The following is a 15,907-nucleotide window of genomic DNA, read 5'->3' on the forward strand; positions in this document are numbered from 1 at the left end:
CCCCATCACTCCCCATCACTTCCCCGTCACTCCCCATCCCTCCCCATCACTTCCCCATCACTCCCCCATCGCCCCCCATCGCTCCCCATCACTCCCCCATCACTCCCCATCAATCCCCCATCACTCCCCATCACTCCCCATCACTCCCCCATTGCTCCCCATCGCTTGCATTACTGCCTGAACCATCCCCACAACTGCGGTCCGTGGAAAAATTGTCTTCCACGAAACCGGTCCCTGGTGCCAAAAAGGTTGGGGACCGCTGCCCTGAGGCTAAAATTCAGGGGTTCCCATAACCCCCACAGATTCAATAATTTGGTAGAACAACCCGCAGACCTCTGAAAGCACAATACTTATGTTATAGTTCTATTGTAGAGGATATAGACCAGGAAGAGCCAGATGAAGAGACACATAGGGTGAGGGCGTGGGAGGGGGATACAGGAACCTCTGTCCCCGTGGGCTCAGGGTATGCCACCCTCCCAGCCCATTAACCATCACCGGCCCAGAAGATCCCTGAGTTTCTGTGTCCGAAGGCTTTCTTGTGGGTTCTTGAATAAGCATTATGAGGAACTTCCCTTGTGGTCCAGTGGTTAAGACTCTATGCTCCCAATACAGGGGGCCCAGGTTTGATCCCTGGTCAGGGAACTAGATCCCGCATGCCGCAGTTAAGAGCTCACATGCCGCAGCTAAAGAGCCTGCATGCCACAACTAAAGATCCTGCATGCCACAATGATGATGATCCCACGTGCCACAGCTAAGACCCAGCACCGCCAAATAAATAATTAATTTTTTTTAAAAAAAAAAAGCATTACAAGGAACTCATCAGCAATCGGTGATTAACTCAATCCCCAGCCCTCTAATCACAGGGTAGCACCCTCCACGCCTAGAGTCACCTCATTAGCATAAACTTGGGTATGGGAAAGGGGCTCATTACAAATAACAAAAGGAAATTGTAAGGAAACTCCTATCACTCAGGAATTTGCAAGTCTTTGAAGCTGCGTGCCAGGGACAAGGACCAGATTCAGTTTTTATTCAGTTTTTATGTGCAGCCCGGTTTTCGACACCTACAGTCCACGTGAGCAACTTTCAGTTCTTTAAACACCTACACCCAGGCCAATTTGCCACCTCAGGTGGCTCAAAGTGCAGCTTAGGGCAGTTCCCAGAGTTCGGCCCACATCGGCAGCAGCGTCACCTGGTGGTGTCAGAGGGCTCCACCCAGACCCACTGGGTCAGAGAGGCAGGTGGGGCCCACACGCTGTTTTCAGCAGCTCCAGGAAGTCAGGACTGCTGGGTGAGGCTGCAGGGCTTCCTGATTTCAAGGTGCCCCCCAATCTCCAGGAATCTTGCCAAAATGCAGATTCCAATTCTGGAGGTCTGGAATTCTGCATTTCTAGCTGCTCCCAGGGGAGGTAAAAAGTAAAAAGGGAAAGAAGGCTGGCCTTCCAGGACTGGGGCATGTTGGGGGCCAGCTGGTGGGAGGGGTGTGTGGGCAGCCACATTGGAAGGTCCTGAGTTGGGTAATGCACAGCTGGGAGCACAGTGCAGCGCCAGAGAGGGGCTGCAGGAGGATGCACGGGAGGGAGGCCTGGACGCTGGGCAGGTAAAGGGCCGTTCCAGGGTGTGAGAAAGATGGGGCTACAGGTCCTGAGGGAGCCACACCTATCATGCAAAGGGACTCACAGTGCGGTGCTATTGTACCTCCAGGAAGCCCGGAGGCTGGAGGACAGTGGGCACACCCTCCCACACCCCTGCCTGTGCTGGGCAGGTGCCGGAAGAGCTTCTGGGGAGAGAGGTGAGTCTGAGATGGAGCTGAGCCCCTCGACGGGGCTGCCGCTCCTGCCGGGGCCCAGACCCAGGAAAGATCCCCGGGGGGCCCTGAGCCCACCCTGACTTGAGCTTAGAAGGAACGGGGTGGGGGGGCTCACCAGCCTCCCCCCTCCCCCCGCCATGCTGAGGACTCCTCCCCTGCAGAGAATGCTTATCACGCCCCAGTCTCTGCATTAACCACGTGTCCAGCTTCTGTAAACTTGATGCTCTAACATCTGTCCTACATGCATACCCTGGACACCTCGATGATATGCCTGACTCACCTTGCTCAGCCTCCTGCCCCCCACACCCCTCCTCGGGGGTGTAACGCAAACAATCCGGAGACCACACCCCCACCACCTCGTCTAGGGGGTCTTATACTCCTGGTCGCTCTCCCAGTGCAAGGCCAGGGACCACACCACTAGGGGGAGACCCTCCACCCAGAGCCCACTGACACTGTTCACACTAGCCGGTCCTAATAGGCCTGCATCCTTCCTCGCCAGCTCCTTCCAGGGAAACCACAGTAAAGCAACCCGCAGTTTCTCCCGCTCCTGCCCCGCCACCTCCCCGCCTCCTGGCTGACCCTGTGCTTCCCCGTGTGGCTCTTCGTGGAGGGATGTGCCTCCTTCTCCTGGGAACTGTGAATGATAGACTACCTTCACCGGCAGTCATCTCAGATTTTCTATTAACACGCTATATTTTAATAGCCACTTTCAGGGGCTGGACATCCATCCCAGAGAGACCCAGGGGCTGTGAAGGGGGCTCTCTCCCCACTGCACCACCTCTCAATGCTTGCTCACAGCAGCCCACCCCAGAGCTCCCAGCACCCTACTAGGCTGATCCCCTAGCCCCACCATAGCTCTATCTAGAGAGAGGCCGCCCCCTGCAGCACAGGTACTCAGCTCCTACAGACCCCAGAGCAGGAGCCCAGGTGGAAGGTGGGAGAGGCTGGAAGAAGGGCCCCATCAGTACGGCTCAGTGCCTGGCCCACAGGCTGCCACCCCCAGGCCCCACTCCATACACTATACTGTGCACCTCTCCACCCCGCACCAGGAGGGCTCCGCAAGACTTGCTGGTGGACAAGGTGGAAGGCTGGGCAAGGTGGAGTGATGGGCAAGGGGGATGGATGGAAAGGTAGAAGGACGGACATGATGGAAGGAAGGGCCAGGGGGAAGGCTGGAAGAGTAATTCCATGGGCTGTGGGCCCCTGGAAGCCGGCCGTGTTCAGGATTCGGGAGGGCAGAAGGCCCAGCACCCTACCCAGCTGGGAGCGAGCCCCTGGCCAGGACGGAGAGGCATGGGGAGGTCTGGGCGGCTGCAGGAGACCTGGATGTTCACTCTCCATGTGCCCATGGGCTGTCCTGCCCTCCCTGGGCCTCAGTTTCCTGTACACAGAGAAGGGCAGAAAGGACATGTTCATGTGCCCAGCAAGAGCTGGGGCCAGGCTGACTTTGGGACAGCCACCAGGTCTGATTCCTCCTCTTACTCGGGGGTCTGGAGACGCATCAATGCTACCAGGCCCTGAGGGAAAGTCTTCTCCTGAGAGGAAAGCCCTTGGCCAGGTTTGTCCAGGGTCCCCAAGGCCACCCCCCAGGTTCTGTGATTCTCCAAAATGACTCAGCATAGAGTCACACTCATGGCTAAGATTTATTCTAACTAAGGAGACAGAGCAAAACCTGCAAAGAGAAAAAGGCACATGGGGTGAACTCTGGAGGAGACCAGTCATGAACTTCTAGACCTCTCCCCTTAGAGTCACCCTGGAGGCACTGAATTCCCTGGCAACAAGCTGGGACCACTGGCATGAAGCGTCTACCAAGGAAGCTCGTTAGAGACTCAGCATCCAGGGGTTTTATCAGGGCCTGGTCTTGTAAGCACCCTCTGCCCAGCATGTACCAAAGTTCCAGACTCTCCAAGGGAAAGAAGGTGTCAGCACAGCGCACTACTTGTCCAGTTTGGGTGCAGGGGGCTACTCTTACCATAGCGGGAAAGTTGTCGTCAGTGTAGGGAACTGTTTAGCGGGCACATTTCCAGACACCAGTGGAGGGCCAACCCGGCCGGCGGGCCCGTCAGGACTGGCAGCCTCAGACGTGCTGTGTCGGGGCTCTTCTGTGCACCAGGGCTTCTGGCAGGTTGTGGTTTGAGTACACCTGGGGAAAGAGAGTGGGCAGGTTGAGGACAGAGTGATCAACCACCCTGGTTGGCCTGGGACTGGGGGATTTCCCTTGATGGGGACTTTCTGTGCTAAAACCAGGACCACGGTGGGCACACCAGGATGGCTGCTCATCTAGTTGAGGCACAATTTCAGGAGAGAAGATGCTGTTAGCAGAGGGTGGTAGCGAGAGTGCGAGGTTCAGCCTGGAAGGAGGCAGAGGGAAGGGAGGGAGGGTAACCACGTGGGGGGCTTATCTGGAGGGCTCCCGACAGAGGCCTGTATCCCTGCATCCTGACCACACATCCTGAAGTAGCACTTTGACAGACCTGGAGACTGAGCCAGGCAGGTTCAGTACCCGGCCCAGGTTACAGGGTGGGCAGGTAGTAGAACCAAATTGGTACCCTAACCTCCTCACAGTCATCTGTCAGCTCATATGGCCCTGATTCCAACTGGAATGGGAACAGGTGTTGGCGAGTCCCCACACCTCTCTGCACCTCAGTTTTCATCTGTCAGCAAGTGTGTTGGATGAGAAAGGCTCTGAGGTATCCCGGCTCTCCTTTCCACCCTCCCTCTGGGAAGGAGACAAACTCATCTCCTACAGCTCTGATGTCCTGCCAGGTGGTCCCATGGCTTGTTCCTCATCGAGGACCTTGCAGTCCGAGGAGGGCATTCAGGTCAGATCCCCGCCCCAGGCCATTCAATCCCTCAAAGTCACCAATAAGGCAGTTCTGGGATCAGGAGGAAGGTGGAGGGTGCTAGCAAGAAGAATCAGGAAGGAAATAAGGGGACATCCCTGGTGGCACAGTGGTTAAGACTCCGCGCACCCAACGTAGGGGTCCCGGGTTCCATCCCTGGTCAGGGAACTAGATCCTGCATGCCGCAACTAAAGGATCCTGCATGCCGCAACTAAAAAAAAAGATCCCTCACACGACAACGAAGATCCCACCATGTGCTGCAACTAAGACCCGATGCAGCCAAATAAATAAACCCACAGAACTGAGTAACTACCTTTCTCCAACACCTCTCCCCACCAAAAAAAGGCCAGAAGTTTCTCTCCAGAGAGGGTAGTGGAGGGCATCTGGAATGAATTGCCTCAACCCTCTGGGAGAGTGGGCTTACCTTGCTAAAATCTGAGTGACTGTGGCAGTTCTAAATGCAGCCTCAAATCCTTGGGCACTCCTCCCCTTGAGACTGAGGTCAGAGACCCCCTCTTGAGTTTAGATGGGGCTGTGGCCACTTCCACCATGGAGAACGCAGACCCTGTGTGCTTCTTGAGGCTGGTCATGAAAGGCAACGGGGTCTCCCTTGTTTGCTGGAACACCCACGGTTGAACCCCTGAGCTAAGCAAGAGAGGCTGGCACACGCGGGCTCTTGGTAGACTGTCTCTAGCTTTTGAGTGGTTCCAGTGGAGGCCCCAGTCATTGTACAGCAGAGACAAGCCATCCTCAAAACATCCACAAGCACAATAAAGCAAGCGGCGGCGTCTGTTCCGTAGCAACAGACACGATGATGAAGGAAAGGTTCGCATGCTCAAACCTGAGGCCACACACCCCAACCCACCCAGCTGTCCTCCTCAGCCAGGCTCCCAAAATGTTGGCAGCTCTGGAAATGCCTCTGCAAAGTCTCACCAGCCCAAGAGGAAAGACCTAAGAAGATGACAGCAGTAGCTACCCAAGAAAATGGCCTGATGGCGAGGTTCACTGCCAATATACTCTACTCATGTGCTGGAGTTCCTTCTTTTTAGCCCACCGTTCTTTCTTTTTCTTTTTAATATCACAGCTTTATTGAGATATAATTCACCTAACATAAAATTCGCTCTTTAATGTGTACTCAGCGGCTCATCATACATTCAGTTCATCGTGCAACTATATAATTCCAGAACATTTTCACCACCCCAAAAAGAAATCCCATACCCGTTAGTCACTCCCCACTACACCACCACCCCCATCTCCCCAGCCCCTGAAAACAATTCATCTACTTTCAGGTCTACAGACTTGCCTCTTCAGGACATTGCATATAACTGAAATCATGTAATACGTGGTCTCATTGGACTGGCTCCTGTTAACTGAAAAAAATGCACAACCTAAAAGTTGAGAATTGTTTTATTTGGTGGACTTTCTGAGGATTTCAAACCCGGGAGGCAGCCTCTCAGATTGTTCTGAGGGACTGCTCCGAAGAGGTATTGAAGAGGAACCAGGATATATAGTTTTGTAACAAAAACCAGGTGGTCATAACAACAAAAGATTACTGTTAATTAAAGAAAACCGGGCATCTCAAGTTAATTAATTTAGCGCTTTTTATGTTTGCGAAGATGCTAGTCTGGGCTCATTGAAATCATTCCTTTGATATGCACCTCAGCTATCTGGGGCCAGTATCCTGTTCGTTCCCATCCTGAGTCCCCTCAGGGCTCACCATCAAAGTGCAGCTGTAGTGGCTTGATGGCTGCAACATCCTTTGTTCATTGATTTAGATTTAGATTCCATACTTTAGAAATTAAAAAAAAAAGGAAAAGAATGGAGGAGAGGAGAAGGAAACAGGAAGAAAAAGGAAGAAGAAAGGGAAGGAGGGCGGGCGAAAAAACACCTCACGTACAATTTTTGGACTCCACATAAACTCAAAAAGCTTGAAAGCTAGAGGCTCACAGAGTAACCAAGGCTTCAAAATCAGGAAATGATTTCTAAAACACCCAGCCACACTATCGATCAAGCAGGAGGATATAATAAAGATATTTCAGACCTGCAAGGCCTTTACTGACCTCCTTTGCATCATTTCTCACAGAGGTACTGAAGGATGTGCTCCACCCAAACAAGGGCATAAGTCAAGAAATAAAATAAAGGACAGAAAATAAGAGAAGGGAAGCCCAATAAATTTATTTTTAAAAACTAAATTAAAAATAAACCGCCAGGCAGGTCCCTGGAATCTTAAGCCAAAAATACAAAGCAATTCTTAATTCCATGGAAACAAAAAGTCGTGCAGGGCTTCCCCGGTGGCGCAGTGCTTGACAGTCCGCCAGCCGATGCAGGGGACGCGGGTTCGTGTCCCGGTCTGGGAGGATCCCACATGCCGCGGAGCGGCTGGGCCCGTGAGCCACGGCCGCTGGGCCTGCGCGTCCGGAACCTGTGCTCCTGTGGTAAGAAAAACCCGTACCCCAAAAAAAAAAAAAAAAAAAAAAAAAAGGCGTGCAGGAAGCAAGATAAATCAAGTCCACGTACACAACTCAGATACATCTTGCTTGGCTTACCCCGCAGTTTCTTTTACAAGTAAACGTCAATATTTAAAAGTCAAGAGACTGCACATAAAATTCCAGAATCCTAGATTCTTTTTTGGAAAAACTGCAAGACCTAGGCAATCTGTGCCTACATTTCCGCACACCTGCGCTGAGAGGCCTTCCCAGCGTGTCACAGCCCAGCCCTGGGCAGTCTACAGCTGGGGCTTCTCTAGAGGCTGTGAGAAGCCCGCGGGTAGGCGCGGGGGTGGGAGGTGGTGGGAAGCACGCACTGACGACAAAGCGTCGCCTCCTATACTCCGAATGAGGTCTGGGTACTGACCAGAGGGTCCCCAGGCCTCCCAGCCTCCGTTTCTGGACACTTTATTCTTCCCCACCGCCCCTCCCATTTTTCCGAAGTTGCTCAGCACCTGTCACTCACTTCGCCTGTCCGCGCCCTGAGCGAACATCGCCCCAGCAGGAAAAAGGAACCGGAAGTGATTTCCGGCTGGGCGGCAGGCGGCGAGCCTCGCTTCCGGCGGCGCGCCGAGTGACGTAAAAGAGCGCGCCGCGCAGCGTAGGCCGAGAGCCGTACTGGGGCGTATGGAGGTCAGACGGGGCTCTTGCGCCAGCGGCGGCGGTGGCGGCGTAAGTCTCGGGGCCGGGGGGAAGAGGGTCCTGAGGAGCCTAGGTCCTGAAGGCATGGGGGCGTGGCCGGGAGAGGAGACCGGGAGGGCGCACGGGACGCAGGGGGTAGGGGTAGGGGTGGGGGACGGGGGGCACAGGGGTGGGGCGGCCCAGAGCCGCGCCTGCTCGTGCGCACGCGCCCCTTTTCCGAGGTCCAGCGTGGCGGCCTGCGGTTCCGCCCTGGTCCTCCGCGCTGTCGCTGGCTGGCCTTCGTGCAAGTCGTTCTCTTTCTGCGTCTGAGGGCCGAACTTCTGGGTTGGTGTTTCCACAAATCCCAGTTGGGCTTCTGAACTTGTTTTTCTCGCTAGCTCGTAGGACGGTCCTTAGTCGGGAACGTTTTCAGTGCTTCCCCGCCGTTGGGGCTCTGTGGATGGTGGATGTTACCCTTGGGTCGGTGTTCCTCCTCTCTGAGTCTCTTGCTTTATGTACAGTTAATCTAAGCTTTCTACAGCTACAACAGTGAGCTCACGTAAAAATAAAATGTCCCAGGCCAAGTTCTCGGAAATCGAAGGTCAAACACGTTCTCTGCTTTGGCAGGAGGGAGGCCCAGGTTATAACGCCTTTTATCGTGCCCCGGCGGGGTGCCTTACCCAGGTCATTTATTCACGCTGGTGAGCAGGACAGAGTTGTTAAAAGCAGTTGCATCGGGATATGTAACATTCTTGGAGGAGGTAACGTTTTTTGTCTGGGTGCGGGAAGATGGGGGGTGATTTTCCGAGCCCTATGAAGGGGGGTTAAAAAAAAAGAGTCAGCAGGCCTTGCCCTGCCCTGCCCTGCCAAGGTGTAATGAAAGTGCAAGGCCTGTTTAGAATGAGGGTGTGTTCCAGGGAGGAAAAAGAGGTAAAACTGGGAAGACAGTTCTGGGCCATGTTGTGAAGTGCTTTTTATGATTGGTTCAGGAGGTTTGCTCTTGGAAAGTGTGTGTGTGTGTCTCTGTGTGCGTGTGTGTTTAGTAGGTCGGTGAGTAATAGTGGAGGTTGGTTTGGGGAGGCTCACTCACAATCTGTAAGTATTAAAATAACATCCACAGAAGCTGTGGGATGTATATATAGATGATATGTCCAGGGTTTTCCATGAGTAGTCTAATTTAAAATATTCTGTCTCATCGTCTCCATAAGTCAATAATTTTTAATCCTGCGTACTTTTAAAAATTAAAAAAAGGGGAGGGAACGCTGTTCAAGCCCTGTGTGCAGAGACTCCCACTTAAGAGGTCTTGGGTCGGGCCTGGGATTCTGAGGTGTTGAACCATTCCCTAGGTGATTCTACAGCCAGGACTGGAAACCCTCCAGCCCAAGCTCCTAAGTGATGCTCCTAAGTCTTGTTATTTGGTTATATTATGTACTGAAGCAGAAGTCCTCTGAGATTTTTGCTTCAGAAAACGCTGCTGCATGCGCATGGTCAGTCAGGAAGGAGAGGTTTGGGCTGGTTTATGGGGAGTGTGGCTGTGACTCTTTATTTTTTTAGTAAATTTATTTTATTTCTTTATTTTTGGCTGCGTTGGGTCTTCGTTGCTGCGTGCGGGCTTTCTCTAGTTGCGGCGAGCGGGGGCTACTCTTTGTTTCGGTGCTTGGGCTTCTCATTGCGGTGGCTTCTCTTGTTGCAGAGCATGGGCTCTAGGCACATGGGCTTCAATAGTTTGTGGCGCGCAGGCTCAGTAGTTGTGGCGCGTGGGCTTAGTTGCTCTGCGGCATGTGGGATCTTCTCGGACCAGGGATCAAACCGTGTCCCCTGCATTGGCAGGCGGATTCTTAACCACTGCGCCACCAGGGAAGTCCTTGTAACTCCTTTTCATTTGTCTGGTTCTTCTGTTGTGTTTGGGAGTTGGGAACTGCCTCTGCACCACTCCGTTCTCTGTCCTTTTTCTTTTCAGGGCTTTGGAGTCACTTGCTAGGAGGCTTCTCTCCCCGCCCCCCAGGCCGCCATGGCTGCTCGGCTGGTGAAGCGATGCACGTGCCTCCTGAGGGAAGCCACCCGTCTGGCCCCTGCCGTGTCCCCGGTTGGCCAGCTGAGACTCGCCCGGGGAGCCCAGAAGCCTCTGACTTCCTCGGCTACCTCATCCAGCTCCCGCCTCCCAGGTCCTTTGTCAGAGCTTGTGGAGAAGGAACAGGTGTTTACTCCCTACCCTGAGCGCCAGGAGGTGGACCAGCTCATCGAGAAGGCCACCAGGCCAGAGGAGCTCCTGGAGCTTCTGGGTGGCGGTCACTGTCTGCACGAGAACCACGCCGCCCTCACGCTCATCCAGCTCTCTCGCCTGCTGTCTGAGAAGCCGAAAGACAAAGCCTTGCTCATACAGGATGCCCGCTTTCGGCAACTTCTCCATCTTGTCAACAGCCAGGTGGGTTCGAGAGCCCTTCCTGCAGGTTCAACAAGCAGAAAACAGCAGAGGCCCTGGAGTCCGAAGCATCCGGTCACTTTCCGGGTGTAGACAGGAGCTCTGCTGTGTGTTCAGGCCCTCCACGTCCAGTGGTATTTTTTCATTTTACAGATTCCAAAGTACTTTAATGTGTTTCTTCTCTTTTTTTAAATTAATTTTTATTAGAATATAGTTGCTTTACACCGTAGTTTCTGCTGTACAGCAAAGTGAATCAGCTATTCAAATACATATAACTCCTCTTTTTTGGATTTCCTTCCCAATTAGGTCTGCTTTCTCTTGTTAATCCTCACAGCAGGTCTGTTAGGTGAACATTGCTGTCCTCATCTTACAGATAAGCAACTCAGACACAGTAAATAGAAGCACAAGGATCGAGCGCGGCTCTTCTCAATGCCTTGGGGGCTTTCCCCCTCGCCCTGCAGTCTCAGCTTGCATAGCCCCCACTCAGTGTCTGGCTGACGGGGGAAACACTCTTGAAGCTGGAGGAGATGAGGGGTGACTAGCAGAGGATCTCAGAAACTTGAGCTGCCCATGGGCGTTATCCGATCGGATCCTTAAAGGTGGAGCGTGGAGAGAAGGGACCTGTGTGTGGCAGGGATTGGGGTCAGGACTCTACCCAGTTTGTGTTCCGTGTGAGGAAGGACCCCCTTCATGCAGACTCTTCCCGTGGCTCCATGGGGTCTGCTGGAGCCAGAGGGCCTGGGGCGCAGCAGAGAGGTACAGACCCTCCCCCTGGCTGCTCCAGAAGGGCGAGGCCCTGTGTCCACTTGTCAGGGATGGTGAGGAGGAGACTCGCAGCTCAAGGAAGGGGCCACATTAAATGAAATTTTTCAAACTGTAGGTTATGAAAGTGTAGTGGAAGTGGCCAAGTGTTTTTAATGAGATAGAGTAATGTAGAAAACAGTTCACATGTAGTAAGGGAAGTGTTTCGTGGAACTTTTTGTCTTAGTTAAGTGTGTATGTGCGGTTCACAGTAGAGATTTATTTCTTACTGAGAATATAACTCAAAAATTAAGTAGATCCCTTTTTTTCTAAGACTATAATTCTAGTTGTTATTCATTGAACATTTTACACACAAAGTAAGCTTTAGAGACAAGACTGAACATTTGGAACAAAACTACAAAATTGTAATTACAAAATTACATTGTAACAAATTACATTGTAACAAAATTACAAGCTAGTAATGAACCAGGAACAAAATATTTAGAAATGTAAGCAGTGAACAAGATTTCTTTTAAAGAGCCTTCCTACTTCAGGGAAATCTGCAGAAAAAGCAGGAGCCACTGGAGGCTCATGTGATGCTGAGATCAAATTCATACCTATTTTTTGTTTTGCTGCACCACGCAGCTTGTGGGATCTTAGTTCCCCAAACCAGGGACTGAACCCGGCCCCTGCAGTGGAAGCGCAGGGTCCTAACCACTGGACTGCCAGGGAAGTCCCGCATACTTTTCTCCTTCTGCCCGGCCTTTCACACAACAGCTTTTTTGTTTGCCCCTCACGTGTGTGTGATTTCAGCTCCTCCTCTCAGCAGTGCAGCCCCATTTCACAGATGAGGGCTCAGGAGACTTGCAGAGTGGCGGAGTTAAGGGCCTTAGCGCCGCAGACAACAGAGCCCTGCTCAGCTACTGAATACTGCCTTCCCTGGGGGTGGGACCAGAGGGCTCCCCGAGTGGCCCCCATATTCCTCTGAGGCCTGGAGACACGCCCTGCAGGGAGCGCTGTGGTGGGCCTGCTGGCCCAGACAGGCTGTGAGGGAGGAGCAGCCTGGTGCGCCCGCGTAAGTGACAGGTGGGGAGCTGCTTCTAGGCAGGCAGCCACCAGCTCGGAGCCTCGGCCCGCTCTGTAACAGCACAGGGTCAGCAGGGTCCCGGGTGTGACCTTGCCTGTGTCCCCCCCACCCAGATCACTGCAGTTTGGCATGGGACCCTGGTGAAGCTGCTCCGGAGCCTCTATGCACTGGGCCTTCCCCCCACCTCCAAGGAGCTGCGGTCGGTGGAGCAGGAGGTCCGCTGGCGCATGCGCAGGCTGAAGTACAAGCACCTGGCCTTCCTGGCCGAGTCCAGCGCCAACTACATGCAGGAGCAAGACTCCCAGGAGCTGCTGGCCGAGCTGCTGGTGCAGCTGGAGCGGCGCTGGGCAGAAATCGATGACAGCCGCATGCTGGTGGCCATGATGATGAAGACGGGGCACCTCTCCGAGTCTCTGATGACCCGCCTGGAGGACAAGGTACTGGGATCCAGAGCCCTGGCAGCTTCTGTCCGGAGTCTGAGGCATGGCACTGGAGGGACTGGCGCTTCAGACAGCTGGAGGCAGCTCTCCGCACCCACTGGCTCCTCCAAGGATCCAGCCAGGGGGGTGCAGAGCCTGAACCCCACTCCTTTGTATTCCTCCAAAATTGCGTCTTGCACATAACCTGGAGGCGGCATGGCCAGCAACTCCTGAAGTGTGTCCTGGGCCACCCCAGTGGCTCAGCCTCCGGCTAGTGCTTCCTAGAGATTGCATGCCTGCCCACCCCCTGCTCCACCCCCAGCGCTGCAGTCAAGTCAAATTCAGCCCCTGTTCCCGTGGTAGCGGGGGCTGGCCCAGATGACTGCTACAGCAAGCTCCGCAGCTCATGGGCCCCGGCTCCTCTGCCCTGGGGCCTGGGGATAAGTTTGGCTGCAGACATGGTGCCCCAGTCTGGGGGCTCCCTGGGGTGGGCATGGGGGCAGGCCCTGCACGGGTGGGGCCTGTGTTTAGTAAGCTCAGGCCCAGTTACTGTCTCGCAGGGCCTGCACTGCATGGGACCCCTGGCCCTCGGGCCGTCGAGCTGACCCTGCCGGCTGTGGTTGACAGTGCCTGGAGCTGGTGGAGCATTTTGGCCCCGAGGAGCTACGGAAGGTGCTGGTGACATTGGCAGCTCAGAACCGGCGGTCGGTGCCCTTGCTGCGGGCCATCTCGTACCACCTGGTCCAGAAGCCCTTCCCCCTGACGAAAGGCATCCTCCTGGACCTGGCCTACGCCTATGGTGAGCCCTGTGCACGGAGAGCAGAGTGGGGCGGGGGCTGAGTTCTGGCCGCAGCTGTGTCAAATTCGGTGCCTGCCTTACCCGTGGTGGACACTGGCCTAAAAGGCTGCCACAGAAACATTGTGACTCACAGGCCCTGATCCTCTCTGCTGGGCCTCAGGGATAAATTTGGTTACAGACACCAAGCTCTTGCTTCTTGAGACCAGGGTGGGTGGTGGGTGGGCCTGAGGGTGGCCTGCCAATCCTCACCAGTTAAATCTCGGGCTCTGTCCCCAAGGCAAACTCGGCTTCCACCAGACGCAGGTGTTCCAGCGCTTGGCTGCAGACTTGTTGCCCCACACTCCTAGCCTGACGTCCAGCGAGGTGGCCCGCTGCACCAAGTCCTTTGCCTTCCTTAAGTGGCTCAATCTGCCCCTGTTTGAGGCCTTTGCCCAGGTGAGCTGGGGTGCAGGCCTGAGGCCTGGCTTTGAGGGCCTTCTGTGCCTGACCCCCTGCGTAAGCCGGCTCCCTGGTCATTTCATTAGGGAGGCCCCTCCGGCCTGGAAACACTTCCTGGTGGCAAACATGGAGTCCTTATTCTGGCTTATTTGGAGAGAAATGATACAATTTAGTAGTGAAAGAAAATATAGTTGTAAACGGTCTCTTCCATTCTTTCACCAAATTTCGTAGGAGTTTTTGTCCGTCTTTGGGTAGCTGTGTGGGTAGCAGTGTAGACAGCGAGGCTGAGAATCCACTCAGAACTCTCCCTAAACTTCCAGCTGCCCCAGAATGGAGTTGTGAAGAAAGAGGATGTTTGCACTTAGGTTTATGTGCAACAGATTGAAACTGTGTTTGTAGGCTGAGGAGTATTTCTAAAGCTGTCGTCAGGGGCCTTTTGTGTGTGTGATTGCCTCTGGGAGGATAGGGTCTGGCCCTCTGCCCACTGCCCTGTGTAAATTACCCCTTGGGGCTGGGAGGTCATGGGCTCTGGGGGAGGGCCAGGTCTGCATGGGGCAGTGGCCACCGGGCACCTCTCATCCGGCCTTTCTGTCCTACCTGACCGGCCCAGCATGTCCTGGACAGAGCCCAGAGCATCACTCTGCCACACCTGTACAACATGCTCCTGGCTTTCGCCCGTGTGAACTTCCGCCCAGAACGGGAGGATCCGTTCTTCAGCCTGGTACAGTCTTCACGCCCCCAGCTCCTACACTCTCCCTGCCTCGGATGCTTAGCCCTCCTCGGAGCAGCTCGGGACTGAGTGGGAGGGAGGGAAGAGACCGGATATGTGCTAAGGGGCCCCGGGTGTAGGCAGTAAGGAAGAAGGCCCGGCATGGGCACGTGGAGGGAGCTGGCTAGAGCCAGGCGTCCCAGGGATTGGGGACGAGACACGCAAAATCCAGCATGGCAGCCAAGGGTCAGGAGGGCATCTGATGGCTCACTGTGCAGTAGGGCTGGGGGACCCTTGCTCTTGCTTCCTAGGGCTCCCTCAATGCCCTTTTGGGGCTCAGAGACCTCAGTCCACTTGCAGGGGTGAGAGCGTCCTGTGAGTGGACTGGGTATGACCCTAGGGCCCCGCGGTAGGCACTGCCCCAGCCAGCCAGCTGCTTCCCCTTTCATAATCTCTAACTCCTCTCAGGGCCAGAAATACTTCCCCTGTGCAGGAGATGTGGTTTTGTGCCATAGGTCCCTGCCAGTGGGAGGGGCAGCAGGGGGAACACAGCTGCCGTCCAGATTGGGCCTAAGGGATGAGGAGGGTTTCTGGTACCTTCCACCAGGGGTGCCCCAAGCCTGACCAAGAGCACCTTGGCCAGCGTTGCTCCCCATCACCCCCTTGGTCCTCAGCGTGGCCAGGTCATAACGCAGCTCCAGGTGCTGCCCACCCAGGGATGCCTGCGGCCACGGAGCAAACCTGCTTTCCCCACCCCACCCCGTCCTTGCCCAGGTGCATGAGAAGCTGGGGTCAGAGCTGGCAGGCCTGGAGCCAGCCCTGCAGGTGGACGTGGTGTGGGCCCTGTGTGTGCTGCAGCAGGTGCTGGAGGCCGAGCTGCAGGCTGTGCTCCACCCTGAGTTTCACACCCAGTTTCTAGGTGAGCGGTGGGGGGTATTCCTCCCTCTCCTGAGTGATGGCAAGCCCCCTGTGCATCCCCCGCCCCATCCCAAGTACCGCCCCAGCCTTGAGCCAGGAGGGTGCCTGGGAGCTCAGGGCTCCGCTCACCATCGGGGAGACTGGGCAAGCCCGGGCTCACCCAGCATCTGCTCCTTCTCTGTCCACTCCTAGTGGGTGACCGGCAGACCCTCTTCCCGCTGCTCCTGGCCCAGAGTCCAGGGTGAGACTTGGGTGAGGGGTGCCTCTGGCTCTCCCACCTGGCCCCCGTGTCCCTCCACCGTCTTCCTCCTGGCCCTCCTCCAGCTCCTCCCCTCTCTCTCCATCCTCTACCGTTAGGTGTCGAGTCCCCAAAGGATCAAAGCACCTTCCAGAAGCTGCTCCATATCAATGCCACTGCCCAGCTGGAGCACCCCGAGTACACGGGCCCCCTTTTGCCAGCCTCAGCCTTGGTCCCCAGGCCCTCGGCCCTTGACAGGAAGGCGACCCCCTTGCAGAAGGAGCTGCAGGAGACGCTGAAGGGGCTGCTGGGGAGTGCCGACAAGGGCAGCTTCATGGTGGCCACGCAGTATGGCTGGGTTCTGGGTGAGGGCCCTCCC

General features: G+C 55.1%; 1 protein-coding gene, 1 long non-coding RNA gene and 2 other non-coding genes across 6 annotated transcripts in view; 3 read left to right on the forward strand and 1 right to left on the reverse strand.

The window, feature by feature from the left end:
• Positions 1 to 770: 770 nt before the first annotated feature.
• Positions 771 to 7,677, reverse strand: LOC114901801. 2 transcript variants are annotated; one of them, XR_003795293.1, is made up of 3 exons: positions 7,592 to 7,677; positions 3,780 to 3,950; positions 771 to 3,188 (listed from the first exon to the last, which is right to left on the reverse strand). It is a non-coding gene; the product is annotated as an uncharacterized LOC114901801 (long non-coding RNA). The 2 variants fall into 2 exon arrangements; XR_003795292.1 differs by having other exon boundaries at positions 7,603 to 7,648.
• A 38-nt stretch (positions 7,678 to 7,715) lies between these two features.
• TBRG4 (transforming growth factor beta regulator 4) overlaps positions 7,716 to 15,907 on the forward strand; it is an 11,658-nt gene continuing 3,466 nt past the window's right edge. The window contains exons 1-8 of one of the 2 annotated variants that reach the window (XM_029234348.1): positions 7,716 to 7,808; positions 9,718 to 10,182; positions 12,121 to 12,444; positions 13,054 to 13,225; positions 13,503 to 13,660; positions 14,274 to 14,384; positions 15,147 to 15,291; positions 15,648 to 15,893. In XM_029234348.1, the coding sequence (XP_029090181.1) occupies positions 9,769 to 10,182; positions 12,121 to 12,444; positions 13,054 to 13,225; positions 13,503 to 13,660; positions 14,274 to 14,384; positions 15,147 to 15,291; positions 15,648 to 15,893 (1,570 nt within the window). In that variant the 5' untranslated portion in view covers positions 7,716 to 7,808; positions 9,718 to 9,768. Of the gene's footprint in view, positions 7,809 to 8,031; positions 8,103 to 9,717; positions 10,183 to 12,120; positions 12,445 to 13,053; positions 13,226 to 13,502; positions 13,661 to 14,273; positions 14,385 to 15,146; positions 15,292 to 15,647; positions 15,894 to 15,907 lie in introns of those variants that run through there. The other variant, XM_029234349.1, reaches the window with a different exon arrangement.
• On the forward strand, positions 12,752 to 12,888 carry LOC114902132. Its single transcript, XR_003795367.1, has one exon. It is a non-coding gene; the product is annotated as a small nucleolar RNA SNORA5 (small nucleolar RNA).
• On the forward strand, positions 13,275 to 13,409 carry LOC114902134. Its single transcript, XR_003795368.1, has one exon. It is a non-coding gene; the product is annotated as a small nucleolar RNA SNORA5 (small nucleolar RNA).

The sequence above is a fragment of the Monodon monoceros genome, unplaced genomic scaffold (assembly GCF_005190385.1).
Source record: "Monodon monoceros isolate NGI ecotype Baffin Bay Population unplaced genomic scaffold, NGI_Narwhal_1 Super_Scaffold_2, whole genome shotgun sequence".
Taxonomy (NCBI): Eukaryota; Metazoa; Chordata; class Mammalia; order Artiodactyla; family Monodontidae; genus Monodon; species Monodon monoceros.